General features: G+C 38.5%; 1 protein-coding gene across 6 annotated transcripts in view; it reads left to right on the top strand.

Annotated features, from left to right (window-relative positions):
* Positions 1-18,433, top strand: part of OSBPL3 (oxysterol binding protein like 3) — a 92,969-nt gene that overhangs the window by 27,339 nt on the left and 47,197 nt on the right. For 5 of the 6 annotated variants that reach the window (XM_035316209.1, XM_035316210.1, XM_035316206.1 and 2 more), the window contains 2 exons: positions 13,461-13,779; positions 14,354-14,594. In XM_035316209.1, the coding sequence (XP_035172100.1) occupies positions 14,502-14,594 (93 nt within the window). In that variant the 5' untranslated portion in view covers positions 13,461-13,779; positions 14,354-14,501. The remainder of the gene's footprint in view (positions 1-13,460; positions 13,780-14,353; positions 14,595-18,433) is intronic. The other variant, XM_035316208.1, reaches the window with a different exon arrangement.

The following is an 18,433-nucleotide window of genomic DNA, read 5'->3' as shown; positions in this document are numbered from 1 at the left end:
TAGCATTCCTAAATCCTGAGTGTCTCTCAAATTGTCAGTGCACCAAAGCAACCTCACTGAAATGAGGCTTACTGTAGGAGAAATGGGATGCTGGTAGGAAGGGAGCACTACCATCAATGGTAGTCCTCTCTGTGTGGTGGTGGGCAATGTGGAGGGCATCCCAGCTGAAACGTGTAGAGGACAGTGGATGGAGGCTTGAGGGAGATAAAAGGAAAGAAAGGAAGGAGTGATGAGAATGTCTTACAAATTTGTATTTCTGCACTTAAAATCATATACTGCATTTTATATAATAAATATTTCAAAACAGAATTAGAAAGATTTTCAAGTTATGAATAGATCTTAAACTTCTGTAAAATGTAACCAGGCTAAAACCTTATTTTTAAGTGTATGCCACTTAAAAGTGTCAGTCATGTCCTGTCTTTTCTATATTTTTTAAAAAGCAATCTTAAAGACAAAATCCCCATTAAGACTGAAATGCAATTCAATGTAAATATCTTTCAGCTTCTTCTGATAGTCTAGTGGTAGACTATCAGACTTCTCACTGAAGTCCTAATGCAGGAGAATATAAATATGTAATTTATACATAATATGACTATGAGCAAAAGTTCCTTAGTGTGCCTCTGCTTAGACAGTTTTGACTATTTCAGGCTTTATCTTCCTAGCACCTTTACACATGGCTAATTCACGATTAGAAGGAAAAAAATGTGAGGAATGCTTGTGGAGGTTTGGAAGTGAGATCTCTGTGAGCTGCTGGCCACAAGCCAGAGGCCTGTTTATCAGCGGGTCCCTGGGTAAGGAATGTGAACATTGTCTGCCTTCAGGATACCAGGCTGAGTGGGAGTGAAGCTTCTCTTCCACTTGGGCTGTTTAACTCTTTATTTATGAGATCTTTTTATTATTGTTGTTGTTTTACAGTTGCATAACTATGCATCAGTTCTTATTTAACTTACAGCCCAGAAGTGGGCCTAAACAAGCTAGAGATGATGAGTATGTTTAAAGTACAAAGGCGTTGTCATAGAAAAAATAAATCTGCTCATGAAGAAAACTTAATTAAAAAAGGATCAATGGCACTTTAATTAGATGGTAGTATTACTGCACATTATGTTTAGAAAGCACGTATATAAATACGGATATACTTTGCATAGGTATTGGTAGCAAAGCAGCTTGATGAACAAAAAGAAATGTGGGTTTTGGCATGGAAGATAGTGTTTCTGTAAAAGTCCTTACAAGTAGAACAGAGCTGTGAGAGGTGCACTCAGCGGAGAGGAAGGATGCGGCCCACGGACATCTCTCAGGCACCGGAGCGCAGTGACAGATCTGAGCACCGTGGCCGGCTGTGAAAGCGCGAGCAATATGCGTACTGAGGGAAATTCCCAGCTCTGGTCAGGCTCTGTGGTGACTGTAAGTGGCCTGGCTTCAGCCTCAACATCCAGATACGCTCTGTTGTGTGGCCAGTGTAACCTAACAGAAAGAGACCTTTAATTGTCCTTCAGCCTTGCAGCATCAGGCTGCAACTGTCACGATGTATTAGCTAGCAACGTTCCTGTCATGAAGCTGGAGTCTGAGAACAGCAGGCCTTTGTTCTTCTTTTTAGTTGGGGTAGCTTTAATCAGGATCTGACAGTGTCCATAGCAAGATTTTTGCTAATTTAGCAGGTGCAAAGCAGAGTGACATATCGAGTGCAGGGTGAGGAAGATTTACTTTCCTTTACAAAGAATATGTTATTGCTGTCCCAAGAAGTTGGGATGTTTCTGCACTTGCTTGTATTTTAGAGTTCTCTGAAATGATTGTGAAAACTATCATTGCTGACTTCTTTTGTTTTGTTTTGTTTTTCCCCATTAACAGTGGTGAACAAGCCCTGATCCTGTATGCTACAGGAAGGTCAAATGGAAGGCTGTTTAGTGGTGTTGGATAAACTGGCAACCTAATTTGAGCTGTTTGCTTTCAGGTGGTTTATTTAAATTGCCACCCGCGAAATATCTTGTTTCTGTACATGTGGACATGAAGACTGAGCAGGTCTTGTTCAAGTAGTAGATCTCTGCTTGCTCAGCTGAAGAAAAATCAAGCCTGCAGCATCCCTGGAATTGGCTCCAAATATTTATAAAAAAAAAAAAAAAAAAAAAAAAAAAAAAGCCAATGGTTGATTATGTACATAATGTTAATTGTCATTTTGCTCTGTTCAGACATAACTGATGCGTGACTTAATTTAGATACGTTAGCTGAGAATCATTACATTCACATGGAAAGAAGTGCATTTGTCACATGTATTTAGTTTCCCATGCTTAATGCATAACATCCAACTTGACAACTTTTGCACTTGTTGGTGAGTTTAAGCTTCTTAAATGTGCTTTGTAAGGTAGTTAAGCTGCTGTTTTTAACTTTGAACTACTTCACACTTTTGCTGCGTCCTGGCCTAGCTCTCGAAAAGTATTCCATGTGCAGGGAGGGAGTTGGGCAAGGAGTAAGGTGGTGAGAGATGGAGCTGTGAATGTATGATCTAGTAACAGGAGACGTGAACTCTGCTTCAAGCAGTTTGTGGAGTCTCCAGGCAAAATTAATTCCATATTTCTCTGCACAAGGGAGCAAACCCAATTCATTCCAACGTTTACTGGAAGCTCTAATTATTCCAAAGCACTGTATAGGTAAATTGTATGAACAGCCTGCAAGAGCAGATGACAGGTGTTTTAAAATGAGTTGCTGGACACCATAGGCAGGAAAGGCAAATTTACATCCAGCCTTTGTGAATTATACTAAATTTTTGTGTAGGCTGGTGGTAGTATTCCCACCCATATAAAATCCTATCATCTGTGGTGAAAGCAAAATGCAAAGTGTGAACACTTAATGTTGATATGGGTCAGTCTAAATGAATTGTACTTCACAGTGGAGGTTTTGGAAAGCATGAAGATGGAGTCAGCTTTTTCTGGAGGCTGTTCAGAGCCATGTGTGAGTCTACCATTTGTCCTACTTTCAAAACCTTTCTTCCAAAACCTGATGGTGCTAAACAGAGAGAAACATAAGGAAGAGAGATCAGAATCTTTTTCACCTGAGAAATTCAATAACTTTTTGTGTACCTTATGGAAATGTAGATTATTTGAATTTTGACCTGTGAGCTTCCTAAAACAACTGGCATGCTTCTCTGACAGTATTTTAATTCAGTTTACCAAAATGAAGAGAGAGAATACAACACCAGGTGCTCAAGAAATGTGTTGTGATGTACTCTGCGTTGACTTTTTCAGCTTTTGAAAGTATGATACCCATTCAGCTTCACAAGTGATCTATTCGTAAAATCTTCTTTCTAGGATGTGCAAATGAGACTGCTGGAGCATTACAGGAGATCCCGCTTGCTTTGTCACCACTTTATTTTACAGTTTGGTTACTAACTTGAAGCAATGATCACCTTCACTGTTCATCTGCCTAATTCCTACTTTAAAATTACACCAGAGAACAGTCTTTGTCAACTCCTTCTGGGATCAATGAAGGAATAGTTTCAACAACTATTTTGTGATTCCCCAGATTAGTGCAAGTTTTCTATGCCTGAAGATCATTCCAATGAGGGACATCAGGGGGCTGGTCCTTCAGTCAGAGTAGGAACTATCCTTTTGATTCACTGTCCCTATGTGCAAGGCTTCAGAGCTTTGTTAGGCAATCAGATACATGTGGTGCTCTTCTCAACATCTTTATTTTGCTAACCACAAAATGCTTTTTATAAACTTCAACTGTAAAGAATTTCCATAGATGCTTCCTTCTTCTGCTCCTGGAGAGCCTTCAAGCCTTTCCAAAAGGATATTTTTGGAGCAGTCTCCGTATTGTACACAAAGTGACAACATGTTTAAAATACTTTGCTCTTCTCCCCATACACAGAGCAGTCAGGCGACTTAGCATGTCTGAGAATGGCAGTCTGGAATAAGAACAGTGGGACTGCTGGCTCCTGCTGCCACCTTGTTTGTTTGCAGCTAGAACAGGCGGTTGACTTATTTTCTTAATTTGGAATACAGAACAGAAGACTGGAAAACTGCAAATGCTGATTGTGTAACTTCTCCAAGAGTAATCCTTTCAACTGTTGTCAGTCATTCCAAGGTTTATCTTTATGTTCCATGTAAATTGTTGTAATTTGGGAGTAGCAAAAGTAACGGATTTGAACATTTTTTGACAGTTTCTGATGTGCTCTAAAAAAAAACCAAAAACCTGTGAGTTAGAGTTTTGGGGAGCAAATTTATGATATGCTCCCAAAAATGCACATATTCATTTCATATGGAAGTGTTAACATTTTCTTGATTTTTAGGTTACCATTCATGCTATTTTGTTTTTCACATTCCTCCTTCAGCTCTTCATTTTTGACAAACATTTATTTTTTTCACCTTTTCACAATGGAATACATGGAATAAAATAATGAAATTCAATTCCAAGTGTTGACTGTATGGCACAGATTTTTTTTTTTATTTTTATTTTTTTCTAGAAGAAAATATGAGTTATGGAGATGCTTTAAGTCCTGCAAAGTCCAAGTATTGTGGTCAAGATTTGATGAAAACTTTGCGTATAATTTCAATCACAAGAGCTTTAGAAAATACAACTTTATTTCAGAAATACAATTTTCTGGCATAGGCTTTGTGAAAGTGTTTTCCTCCTTTATGCATTCTCTATTTTGTCATATAAAGAAGACTTATTTGGATGAGTTGCTTAGGCTTTTTATCCAGAAAGTGTTATTTGCTGACAAAATTGTAGAAAACGTAGTTCGTAAAAGATGAGTGTTAAGGATAAAATATGTAGGTCAGCCTGGATGAAGTGGGCACGACTACCATCTGTCAAGAAATCAGCTTTCAATATTATGTTTCCTGATGCTTCATTTTATTTAAAAAAATACTTCAAGAATAATTTTATTATAAAAAAGCCTTTTAGCTCCTTCTGTTAAGAAGGAATTGCTTCTTTATTCACATTTTCAGAAATTCATTAGGTGCATTATATGAAAAATTGTGGAAAATGTCTTAAGTATGCCAGGATGCACCTTATGCTGCACTACTCAATTAACTGCAGGTTTAATTTGTTTTTGTGTTGTAAGCAGTGGCGGTTTTAGAAAAACCAGTACCAACTGCCAGCATTCTAGAAACAAACACAAAAAGGGTGAGAGGCTGGGAGAAGAGAGTAGAGAGAGGAGGTGAAGAACAATAGTGGTGGCACTCTTCCACTACCAAGAAGTTTAAGGGGAATCTGCATCAGTTGTAAACACGTCTGTTTATTGCTGATTTTATAGACTATAATTAAAATCTAGGCTGTTCAGCTGTAGTTCAAGTACAAGCAACCTCAAAAATGCTATGAGGCAACCAAGATGCTAGACTGCACACACATTATGAAACTCTGCACGTTGCCTGCTGTCTCTGTATCCTGTTTAGTGACTGGAACTGAAGTGAAAAATGAGTGTACTCATTAGAAGTAATAAATATGGATTGTTAAGCTGTAGCACCCTTTCAGTAAGCTTAAATCAAATTCTTTGTAAGTTATTCATTTCTTTCATGTTGCAGAGGCATCATAATTAAAAACTCCAATCTTTTAAACCTCTAAAAATGCTTGAGAATGGGTTTGAAGCTTTTTTTAATCTTGTGGAATTTCTTTCATTTTTAAATTAAATTCAAATAGATACTCTGTAGGTTGCACTAACTTGAATCTAATGTAAGATTAGGGGCATAGTATCTCTTCGAGCTCGATCAGGACCAGCTGAAAATAACATTGCTTCCACTTTTTCATTGCTGCCCATAAGATGGAGAGTGCCATGCCTGAATTTTGGTGAACAGAGTAAAGTACATGAACTATTCACTGTGCCAACTGACTCTACAGTGAAGTGGATTAAGGAAGTCTCCTATGATTTTATGTATTTATGAATTTTTGGATGGGGGGGGGGAATAGTTATCTCCAGTGAAAGGGCAGTAACAAGTTGCTTGGGAACAAAAACATCTTAAGCTGCTTTGGCTGTTTTCAAAGTGTGTATGAATTTGATGAATTTGAGCTCTTAACTCCTCACCGGAGGCACCAAGCTGCTGCTGAGAGCCATGGAAGTCCTCGGCAGTTTTATATTAACATTACTGCCAGAGGGATGCCATACTGTAGTCAAATGGTATAAACAAGCTCATTACATGAAAACTCTATACATCTTCCTTCTGCTGGGTTGTCTGTAATAACATTGAATTATTCACCAAGTCGTAATTGAAGCTTTCCTTTTTGGCCAATCTCCTAATTTGCTTTTAGGTTTTGTTCTGTTGTAGCTCTGCAGTGGTACGACAAGAACTGAGGTGAAAGCACTTACTCTGAAATGGGCCTTCTGTGCTTCCTTAGCATGGCTGCTTCATCTGCAGCTCTAGGTTCACTTTTTTCTTTTTTCTTTTTTTTTTTTTTTCTTTTTTTTTCCTCCCCAGGATCAGAAGTTCTTTTGCCAGCTCTGTCTGAATAGAGCCTTTAAGGTAACCCTAGCTGGATTCCAGCCCTTCAGCAATTGAGAACTTGAGGAGGTAGCGGTGCTTGTGGAAACTTAGATCATATAAGTTGGGGAGATCTCTTTTACTTACTACTTTCTTGGTCAGGACATACACTGATAACCTAGTCTGAAGTTCTTATCTCTGGCCTGTGTCATCTCTTGCTGTCCCAGCTATTGCAATTGATTCTTTCCCCGGGTTTTCTTCATTTTAGCAAAACACTACATCTAATCATTCAGATTTATAATCAATGTTCTTATATCTCGTGTCTCTACTTCTAAGTATCTTTCAGTTCATGTTTATCTTATGCCACAAGGATAATGTTGCAGAAAACCTGATCTGTGGAGTCTCTTCCCTAGTTTGTGTTGTCCAGGTGTTTGTTACAGTCATACATATCAATGGATTTAAAACCAACTGTGATACGTATGTGTCTTCCAAGAGGATGATCCACTCCAGCAGCTGCTTCTCATTGTTCATGTTACCTGTATACAGGTACATGTCGTCTTTCCCAGCACAAGGACAATTGCAGGCATTGTTCTGTCTGTCCTTGAGGAGCTCCAGCAGAAGCCTTAACATGTTTAATTCTTATTAAAAAGAAACATTTATGTGTACAGTTTCTTATTGTATTTGCATTTTTTTCTTACCTGTTGGTATCAATAACAAAAATACTTAGCACTCATAGCACTAATTATGCTCAGCACACCTTATAAGTGGTGTTTCTTGCAACACTTCTCTAAAGTGTCAGGGTTTGTTTACACATTGCCAGCTCAGAAGCACAACATAGGAAAGTTAGTGGCCCTCAGCCTAAAAAGATGCACTTAAAACTACTTGTTCTTTGGTCAAAATACTAAACACCTCTTTCAAGTTTCAAACAATCTTAATGTGAAAGACAATCTGTGAAGACCTAATCTATACGTAAGCTTTAAAGGAAGCTGTGTCTGTCTGCATCAATTTGTAAATGCTAGTGTTATAAAGGACACTGAAAGAGGTGTATTGGAATGGATTTAGAGACCAGAAGCCTACAAAGATATGGCAAATTGGTCAAGAAATATAATGTTTCCATAATTCACGGTCACTGCACTTTGTAAAGCATGTAAACAAATTTCTATGCATTTGGGAAAAACTGAATCTTGTTACCATGCTCATTAAAGTTAATGAGATTTAAATTTTGAGCTAATAGTCCTGCTTATAAAGGATAACACTAAACATTCTCAAGAGGAAGTGTTGTTTCCCATGCAACTTTATTTAGAAATTGTGATATACACTACACATGCATGACAGTTCATCTCTATCGTGGAAAAAAATAGGTATCTGCAAGTTGAAAAGTTTTTTTTAGCAAGTATATGATGAGGTGTGAAAATTAAAACATCACATCAAAGAGAACAGACCAGGCATGTTGGATCCTGCCACTCTTTCAGGAACACATCTAACTTTCCACAGAAGATTAAAGGATCTCTGGGTTGTGTTTGCTGTTCGTACATACCCCATGACATTTTTCTTCGGGCTTTGGTAAGAATTGTACCTGGGCTGCAGAAACTCTTCTTCCAATAGTCCTTTTTACTGTTCTGCATGAAACAGGTGATTCATTTGGGGTTTGTTTCTCCGTAGTTAAACCAAGTCAGCTGCTCTAATAAAATATGTTGCTTGACATCAGCCTTAGTAGATTTATGCATCTCACAACGTGCAGCTTATCAGGTCACGAAGAGCCAGTCTGGTACAAAGTTATATGGATTCCTTCAGTGATTTTAAAGGAAAGTGATGTCTTTTTCTTGATGTACAGACAATGCTGTCTTAAGATCTTGAATTGCTACATGCTGGCAGACTGACAGCTATTTCCACCAGAAGACATTGACTTCCAGAACATTGTGCCTATCAAAACTGAATCTAGGAAAACAAATAGTGTGCATTTCAGTAACGTTTTAGCAATAATGAGTATTAAAAAAAAAATGAAAAATGATTAAGCCTTGGCATATCTTTGTTTCGGTTAACAAAGCAAAGCTTTAAATAGCAATAGATAACAGAAAAATGAAAGGCAACCATGCTCGTGCCAAAGCTCTGATGACGGTGTTTCCACTCATACCAGCCCTGGGACATTATCATTAGCAGATGATTCTCTCAAGGTTTTCAGTACAGACTGTGAAATGATACTGTGTGCCTGTTCTTTTCCCAACTGAAAATGAAAAGCCTTCTTCATTCTGCTATTGCTTGATCATCCTTTGTCTTGTGGAGGGTAAAGTCTTCTCTGGATGAATAGCATGTCCATTACAAACAGTCCCACTGCTTCTTTATTGATTGAGGTTGACAGCCCTCACTGCGCCCATGAGCACTGCTGTACGCAGTGTTTTTGTTCCTGGTATTGGATTTGATCACAGCTCGGTAGCTTCTAGTTTCTGGGCAGGGAGACAGTGGACCCCACAGTTCCAGCATCACAAAGCATGTCCTGTGCTTCCCGGGTCTGGGGCTTCTCCGTCACGTGTGAGGTGTTCTCAGAGCTGGCAGGGGGCATCTGGGTCCTTCTGGTAGCTTGTGCTGAGGAGCACAGAGCTGCCAGCCTGTCCCTCGGCAAGGCTCTTTCCCAAAGGGGCCGGGGGAGAAGAGGGATGAATTATTTAGGACCCGACAGTGAGCTAGGTCAGTCCTAGTTAGCCTTGTTCTCATTCTCACCCGTGATTAGAAGTTGGATTGAAAAGGTGGTATGACAGCTAAACAATTAACATAACTGCCATTAATGATGTTTTTTTTTTTTTTTGTATCACTAGTCACAAAGATTATTAACCTGTCTATGATATGTATGCAGCAAATTTCATACAAATGTAATCTATCTCATCTCCTGGGGGAGGGGGGCAACAGTGTCAAGACTATGCATTTAAAATTAATCACGTCACATGTAGTAATAAAGTCAATTTCCATGGTAGGTGTGAGGGAAAGGTGGTATTTTTATATATACTTACATTTTAGGGTGCATAATGACCTACTTCTAAATTTATATAAGATCTTTCTAGTAGAAGGGACTGAATTATTTGTCCCAAGGGTTGAAACAGTAGATATTTGCTTTGCTCCAGGAACATCTGTCCAGACTTGACAATGAACCATGTTCTTCTTCGATGTCTTATTTGGGATGTATTGTAGTGGATTGTCTCTGGGTGGTTAGTTGTGTAGTTTTTTTTGTTGATGTTTTGTTTTGTTTTCAGTATGCTTAGAACACGCAGGATTATCTTTCATTAAGTGATGAATATTATACATGAAAAGTAATCTGGTGTTAAATGCAGTATGTTTGTGGTTTGTCTATTTTTTTCCTTTTCCCACCTTCTGTCTCTCTCGATTACACAAGTAGGACAGTTTGGTTTGAACTAAATTTTCCTCTCTTGGGTCATTGCAACAGCATGATTTAATTACTACAGCAGCCTCCTTAAGAAAGTAGACTAGGTGGAAGTAACTGTTTCTTTGCATCACAGAGTACTTCGGAGTAAGTAGTAAGTGTCCATGGCCAACGAAAGCATCTGCTCAACAGAGGCTGTGATTTGGATGGTGCCTATAAATAATTTTATAATGTTTATAAATAATTCTTTTTTTTTTCTTTAGCCAGATGAGACAGTTGAATATATTAAAGCCAACAATTTGAAGTATAACAGAGAACGCCGTGAAAGCATTACTTGGAAAAAGCTATTGCTCTGTTTATCCAGGTGGACATGAGTGAATGTAACTTAATAGTTTTATAATAGCTGTAGAGCAAAGGTCTCAGTGTGGATTCTTTTTTAATTCAGTGAAAGTCGCTCATTGTTGCTTGCAACTCCCACTTGGATTGCTCACTCTTGCACTGGCTGTGTCCCCATGACTTTCATCAGGCTTTCCATTGTTCCCATTCTTCTAGTCACAAAATCTCAATTGACTGCAGTTATGGGATGAGACGTACACTTTCAGTTTCACTGCTCAAATTCTCTCTACAGTGATCTTTCATTGCTGAATCAGCTCTGAAACAGCTGTTAAGTCTTTTTCTTCCAAAGCCGTAACAAAAACAATCACATAATGTTGGTTTAATGCTGCAGTTTTTCCAGATTTTTCTAAATTCCTGCCTTTCTTTTGTGAGCTGTGGGATTTTGCTGTGTGCTCATTGCTTTGAGAACTGCGAGCGATGAATTGTGATACTGAGGAGCTGTTTTGAGCCAGTGCGGTTGTAAAGGTTTGAGGACAATGAGGACAAGTTAGGACGGTACTTTTTTTTTTTCTTTCTTTTTTTTTTTTAGCAGGTCTTCCTGTTGTACGTATTGTCATATATCTATTATTTGTTTTGATTGATTTAGAATGATAAGGCTCCTGGTAACAGATGATAAGTAAAGATAAGTGCTGCTTATGGGTTTAGGACACAATAGCTATAAATATTTGATGCTCATGTTTTCTTACTTCTATAAAACAGTGAGGTGATTTGCAGAAGTACTCTTGGCCTACTTTTGCTGTTGTTGACTTAATAGAGAAGAATTAGGCCAATACTTAGCAGTTGTGACAATTCGTCTCCTAAATTTATTTGGATTTGCCTCAGCCTCATGCCTTTAATTTGTCTTTTCGGAGGAGACTGAAGTAGTTGGTTCTCTGTGCTTCAGAGGAAAGATGGGTGCAAACATAGTTAGTTCTGAGGCTGTCCTGTGGCATGGGGAAAAGCAGAAAGTCTTGAACCTGAAGTAATTGGATCATGTTTACCTCAAACCATGAGAGCCTGCTGCAGTTTTAGCTTAGTTAGCATAATACCGATTTTTGTGCCTGCTTTAAAGTCTGAATTGCTCATGTACCATTGTAACCTTAAGTGCTGCAGGTAATGTAAAATATGAGTCACCCTAGAGAGCCTCAGTCACTGCTGTTGGCAGCCAGAATACGAGAGTCTGCTTGGGATGCAGAATCAGTGTTTTCACACCCTTATGGAAGCATAAGTTGGTAGTTGTTGAAGGGCAACCATGTTTTCCTTTTTCCTTCCTGAGCTTGAAGAGAATTTTAAAAAAGGAGCACAAAGCAGTTGCTGGAGGATGCAGCAGTTTTGACAGATGGGTTGGAGCCGTATTCAGTATTCACTTACAGTTTCACATTCAAATCTGGAATTCTCGAGGTAATAACTTGAATTACTGGGAAACATTACTGAAATATTAATAAAAGACTTTGGACAGAGGGCACACATCATTCCTACCTTGGGTTAGGTGGCAGTCATCTTCGACTCCCTTGAATTCAGGAAAAGTGCCCATCTGTCTCTTTTTGCTTCCTAAATAAATTGCCGTAGGAGATCTGGAGTTCTTAGCTGCATGCCCAAAGTTAAGTGGTGTAAGTCTGTGTCTAGACCATATCGATGTTAGCAAAGAGAGCAGTGCAGTGAAAGCGGACCTCTGCAGTGAATCAGATAATGGTGAGGACCCCACATCCACACCAGGATGGGACCAGTCAGGGTAAGCTCCAGTCTGGTGCCATGGGCTGCACTCCTGGAGCATGCCTTCTGTTTTTACTTCATCCAAAGGGGATTTGGTGTCTGTGCTCCATGACTGTCCTGCAGAGCTACCCAAAGTGGGGCCAGAAGGGGTGTTCAGGAGATTTGCAGAGGAAGTGTACTTCTAATCTGTGCTAAAATGCAAATGTAGACACACCTTAATTTCCTTTAGGCTCCACACTTGGGAAAAAAAAAAAAAAAAAAAGTTGATGGAAATATCCTTTCGATTACATGGCTTCTTTCTGTATTAAAATCAGAGAGGCCAGCATTTTGTTTTTCCATTTTCTGAAGCTTCCAGGGTGTCACGACCATTGTGCTGTGTTCAGATGGGCAAAGGGTATCACATAATTTATATCGGGCATATCATGGGGATAGGCTCACGAGGTACAGATGACAATAACTTCAATTTTTCTGCAAATTAAGCTTCTTTCATGTCATGAACTCTGCCAGTCTTTTCCAAAATACCATGTAGTGAACAATGAAAGCCAAGTGATAAATTGGTTGTTTTAGACACCAAGCAGTGAAGAGGACTGCATGGCTACCTCAGTGAACAGTGAACATCAGTAAAACACTTGGTGCATGGCACTTTGAAGACAGTATCTGAACTGAGTTTACACGAAGAGTATTTATGTCCCTATTGTGTTTGACATCTACTTGTTACCAGGGACGTTACCATTAAACCATTTTACTAAATGCACCTTGAAGCTGATCAATAAAGTTGTGCTTTATGCTTACTCAGTAGTTTAAACCTGTTAAAAGTGCTAGCTAATCCTCAGTGAAATGCCACACAGAAATTTATCTTCTGTATAAGAAGAGTCTATACCTTCTCCAAACTGCGCTAGTCCTAATCTCAGCAGAAATTTCAGTGCAAAATTGGTGTGCAAGGCCCAGTTCACATCACTGTGCTCTTTTGTTTTTCTTAGGTTCTTGCATTGTACTCTCTGGCTTTGTATTTATTGGATGGTTACTGGAAATGATTGCCAAACTGACTCAGCAGTGAAACAGCCTCAGCAGAGCTTGCTTTTTAACCTGACTTCTGGAGACAGGGACTGTTTCATTAGTGTTACTTAGGGTAGATTTGCCCTGGGGGTAATTGAGTATTTCTAAATAGATAAGATCAAGCCATATTGCAGAAGAGGTGCTGTATGCTGGAACTGGTCTTTGTTCAGAAGTTGGATGCTTCAGAGCACAGCAGTTAGAAGCAAGGTTTTCTGCAGCACCGGGTTGTTGTTATCTTAAATGCAGCACCTGTTTGTCATGGTGGTTTTGTTTGCTTGTTGTTTGTTTTGTGTTTTAAGGGAAACTAGAATTTCTAAAACAAAACATTTTACTAGGGATCTTAAAATGCTGCTTCTTTCAGCATAGGCCTTTGTGCCTCTTCAGGAGAAGAAAAATGAATGGAAAACTTCAATAACCAGAGAGCTTAGGTCAGGACTCTCCTGACAGTGTGAGCAATTAAGCAGGTTATGAAGTAATGCCTCCTTGTTTCAGCAGTTAATTTTCTCTTCTCTGTGGAAATGTCTTTACCTTCCTAGGTTCTTGCAGCGTTCCTCATGTGCAAATTCATTGCCCAAGACAAAATCTGAAGCGACAGACAATTCACAAAGCTGCTCCGTCACCCCAAGTTTTGGAAAGCATCACCCTTTTGTTACGTCCTCTGTTCAATTTAAAAACAAAAATGCAGTTACCATGACAACTCTTGCCCACACTGGAAATCCGTTATTGGGAGTTTCTGGCATGGCTTTTATTTGCATATGCTGCAAACTGCACTGTTATTAAACAGACTGTTGACTATTCTTCCAGTCACTGACTTGGACAACTGATGTGGCAGTAGTCACAACTTTCTGGTTCCAGGTAAGATGCTCATGCACAGCTTTATGTAGCTGAATTTGCATGCTCTCTACTTGTGTGTATTGCTCATATTACATATTGTATATGGTCTTTTTTCTTACAATCTGAAGCCATGCTTACTTGTTTAAATCATCAAAGAACTTGAAAAAAAGTATTTTTTCAGTAGCTATCCTTTTTGTGAGATAATTCAGTTAGATGCTTTCTCCTCATTTTGAGAATATTTTGATCCTTTTTGTATAAATATTTAGTATACTCTGTCTTTGTTAGTTGTCTTTTTTATTATTATCATGAGTTTAAGTCTTTAAAATGATTCCTTGTACTGTACTTTGTCTTCTGCATAAACCATGACAATTAAAGTATGCATTTAGGACCCAAAATTCTTGATGGTCTTGTTTGATCCTTGAAAATTTATCTTAAAATGACTGTTGAATTTATGTCTAGTAGTGTACAGTAATGCGGTCAGCTTTTATTACCAAAGGCTGTATTATGATTTCATGATTCATGTTACTGGATGGCAGTAAGTGATTGTGTCTGATAAACTTGGCTTTTTTTTTTTTTTTTTTTTTTTCCCTTTTAGGAATTTCCATGGGATGCAGATCATGCCACTGGAATGCATTTGAGTAAACGATGAGTTCTGCATTTCTCAGGAGTCTTCCAATACATTTGCTTAATTACCTTTTAATGGTGTTCTAAGTGAGCTGATGTAAAACGAATGGTCTTGGGTCATGAGTGAAGAAAAAAGCTTTGGTGTATCCCAGAAAATGCTGTCTCCTTCAAGAAGTACTAGCAGCTGCTCCTCCAAGCAGGGAAGTCGACAGGTAATACAAATGTTTTGTAACCAAACTGAAAGTGTTAGCAAAATTAGATGTTACTTTTGCTGGTGAATATATCAGTGAATCTCTTAAGTTCTGTTTTCCTGGTGATTGTTTTATTTTATCACTTCTTTGGCTTCCTCACCCTCTTCTTTTTTTGTCTGTAGTAGGAACTCTTTTTCAGTCAAATGCAGTAAATACGTGTTATACAAATATTTATTTGTAAAATAATGTATGTAACCTGCCTGAATTGCAACCACTTGTAAAACTGAATTTCTATCACATTGAATGTACAGTTTCTTTATAGTGAAATATTGCTCCTGTAGAGTCAATCTTTGTGGTTTGATCTTGAAATCCCAAATCCTCCTTAGAAGATACCGCTTCTGTGGTAGAATACTGGGCAACTGCTCTGCTTATTTCAAGTTTCCAGGGAGAGATGTGAGTGCGTGTCTGAAAGAGAATGCATTTTTCTGAAACTTGACATAGGGCCTCTCTGATATTAAAATGTGCCTGTGAATGCCTCTGTGCCCGTTGTTGCTGTAGACATGTAGTTAAGAAAATACATATTTGTGTAACATGATGCATCTGGATGCCTAATGCTATATGAAACATCAAACCACACTTTGTCTTCTGCAGAAGTGATCATTTATGCTGTTCTTCCAACCTTACAGTTTTAAAAGACCCGTCTGGGAGTGTTTGTACTTGATGAGTAAGACTGCTTAAGATAGCTTTTGTTAGTGGGCAAGAAACATTGTCCTGTAGCCATGCTGAAAATTAAGCTTAACCACACTGAAACCATGCTTGTAAAATGATGAGCAATATGCTCACCATAAACTTTTATTTGTACAGATGCTAGCTTAGTGGAGCTCTTGGAGATGCTTCAGGTTGAAAATTTAATTGGAATTGAGCATCCAAATCCCCCGAAAGCTTTGGAGTCCTCAGCTGTGTGTTGAAAGAGCACCTGCTTTTCTGGGACTTCTGTCCCTGCCCATACAATTGGCAAGGCAGACAAGTCTCTGAGCAATTTCTGTATTTTAAAATGCTGTGCTTGTAAGAAATTCCTTGCATTTCTAGTACACTAAGCGTGGAAATCTTTGCTTTCAGGACACTTTTTGTTTTCTTTCAACATTATTTTGTATATCCTCAGTATGAGATTACCTTTAAAAGCATAATTTAAAACATTTGGCATTGTCTGTTCCAGCAGCTTATGTCAATCAAGTTTCATATAGTATTTCAATAATAAGATTTACATGAGAATGACTAAATCCACTGGTGCTTTACATAGCCAGTAAAATCAACCATACTTATGCAGGACAAATTTATGCAAAAAACTCACTGCCATTTAACATGGCCAAATCAGTTGGCTAGCTGAGGCTTTTGATATTATTGTCAGTGGATCCCATTTCTTAACCGTTCTATTCTCACCTGCTCTCTTTTGGAGGAAGGGAATAAATCAGTAAGGTTTAACATCATTTTGTCTGTCCCTATTCTTTTAGTCTTTGATCACCTCTACAAAAATGCAAGCTATATGTGGCAGAGGTGAGAGATTCAGCTTGCTGTTTTATTTGTATTCCTGGTGCATCCGTGTTCACTCAGTATAGCCAGGCAGACAGTAAGTCACCTCATACACCTGTCAGGTCAAGCTGAACGGGGATATGAAGTAGGTTGTTTCTCAATATATGTTGAAGGCTGTACAGTCTGTAATTATAATAATCCATCATAATTCAAGGCATGGTGATAAATAACTCCACTTTGATTAATGTTTCACTATTAAACTTTTCATGGTCAGTCATTGCTGTACCAAGTAAGTAACAGAATACATTTGCATCTAGAGAACGTAAAAGAGTCAAGTGACTTGTCCATGTTTTCAGGAAGCGTTAATGAGAGGGGCAAACCCCCAGAAGTCGGGGCAGTTTGCATGACTTGTTATATGCTGAGACATAATCGCTAAGCAAGACTAAAATTTCTGCTTGGTTACTTTTCACAGATAATCTGAAAATTTAGAAAAACATTTTTTCAGAAATTAGTTGGTCATTTTAAGGTGTTTATGTCATTTTATTTTTTATAAGAGAGACTTTTAATATTTGTAGGGAATTCCTTAATACTTTCTCTACTCCCTTCTTTACCAAGTGTAATAGCTTCCTAAGTTATCCTATAATTCCATTTGCATTTGCCAAAGTGATCAAGAGGTCTACAAAGTAGCTAGATTTACAGTGTTACTCCTGTTTAATGGTATTGTGAAAGTTTAAATCATTTTGCCATGTGCTCTGCAAAATGTGAATTGTTGATTTTGGTATTATTTTATCTTCCAGCTCTGTGGGAGGCTTCTTACTCTTTGTTCCAACATTTGTCCGTCTTTCAGCCACCTTCAGAACTAGGCTTGTTGCTTTCAACAGATCTGCCTGGATGCATTTTTCTGTGCTGCGGATCTGACATGGCAACTCTTCTAATCTGGTTAAGTTAATAATAAAACAAACCTCTGGACAGTGCAGGAGGAAGGGATTGAGACAGTTTTTGTTTGTTTTTCCCTTAAATAGTGAGATCTCAGTTCTGAGTCTCTGTTTTCCTAGTCACAGACTCTGTTGCAAGTACACGTTGGCACCAAGTAATAAGCAACTTGAGAAGGGGATGTGGAACCACAGTAGTGTAAGGCTACCACTGGGGTTCCTGTGACTGCTAAAATTTAATTATTACTCCTCAAGGAGCAACATGTGCCGGTGTTGTAGAGGATAAATGGAGTCCCGTGGTGCAGAAGGTAGGCCACCATGCCAGAAGCGTTGACTTGAAGCAGGGCTGTAGGACTTTGAGGAGCCTGCTCCTTCCTTTGCTAAACTTGGTGCCCTTTTTCTGCCAGATGCAATACGTTTGCAGTGTGAACTGCAGACACTAACAGATTACTGCCACATCCCACCTCTCTGCTCTTCTCTGTCAGCCATGGAAAGGGTTGTCTTCCACAAAGCCACAACTCAAGCTGTGTGTTGTGAGGAAGGAAAACTGGACTTGGTCTTTACATTTAAACTGACATATGTGCAAAAGTAGATATATTATGATCGTCATTTCTAAGTCTAATATGTTAACTAACTTTTTAAATAGATACAGTAGGGAAAAAAGCCTTATGACAGGAAAGCTGCTTAAAAATACCTCATGTTCTAAAAAAGAAAATTAAATCATTTCTGCCAATTTTATGAACTGTAACAAATGCTTTAGTTGCAGCTGATGCCAACCCTTATCCTCCACAAAGCAGGTTTCTATTTTTGGCACTTAAAATATTCGGTACAACTGACTGCATTTTACACTGAAAGAAAGTCTGGCACTGTCATCTGTTTCGTTCAGGGAGCTGCAAGTGCAAGCAGCAGTCTGAGAGCCCTTCAAACTCGTTGCTTCATTCTTTCTCCCAAAATAATTCACCTTGAGGAGCTCCATGGTACATAATACTGCAGAAAATGGGAAGGCTCTTATTTTATTACATAAAGAAAATAAATACAATTACCTCATGACAGACTTGTCTCTGAAAACCAAAATGTATGGTTTTTTATTCTAAGCAACGCAGCAGGTATGCTCTTCAGCTACAGTGTGAATTTCCCATGCTGGTCTGAAATGAGCATCTTTGGACCTGAGAAAAAGTAACAATGGTACTTTCCTCCATCAGCCTTGAGTGAAATTTCTGCCTGAGACGGCAAATACAAGGTTGATCATTTTGTGCAGATATTGGCCCATAATGATGCAAAACTTTTGGTAAGGTTGTAATCTTTTTTTTTTTTTTTTTTTTTTGGGGGGGGGGGGTAATTAAAAACGTGGGGGGTTTTTAATATTTTTTTTTTTTTTTTTTTTTTCAGTTTAGCACT

This window comes from Oxyura jamaicensis, chromosome 2, assembly GCF_011077185.1.
Source record: "Oxyura jamaicensis isolate SHBP4307 breed ruddy duck chromosome 2, BPBGC_Ojam_1.0, whole genome shotgun sequence".
Classification (NCBI taxonomy): domain Eukaryota; kingdom Metazoa; phylum Chordata; class Aves; order Anseriformes; family Anatidae; genus Oxyura; species Oxyura jamaicensis.
Note: the sequence above shows the minus strand (reverse complement) of the source record. Positions and strands in the feature narration are given on the sequence as shown.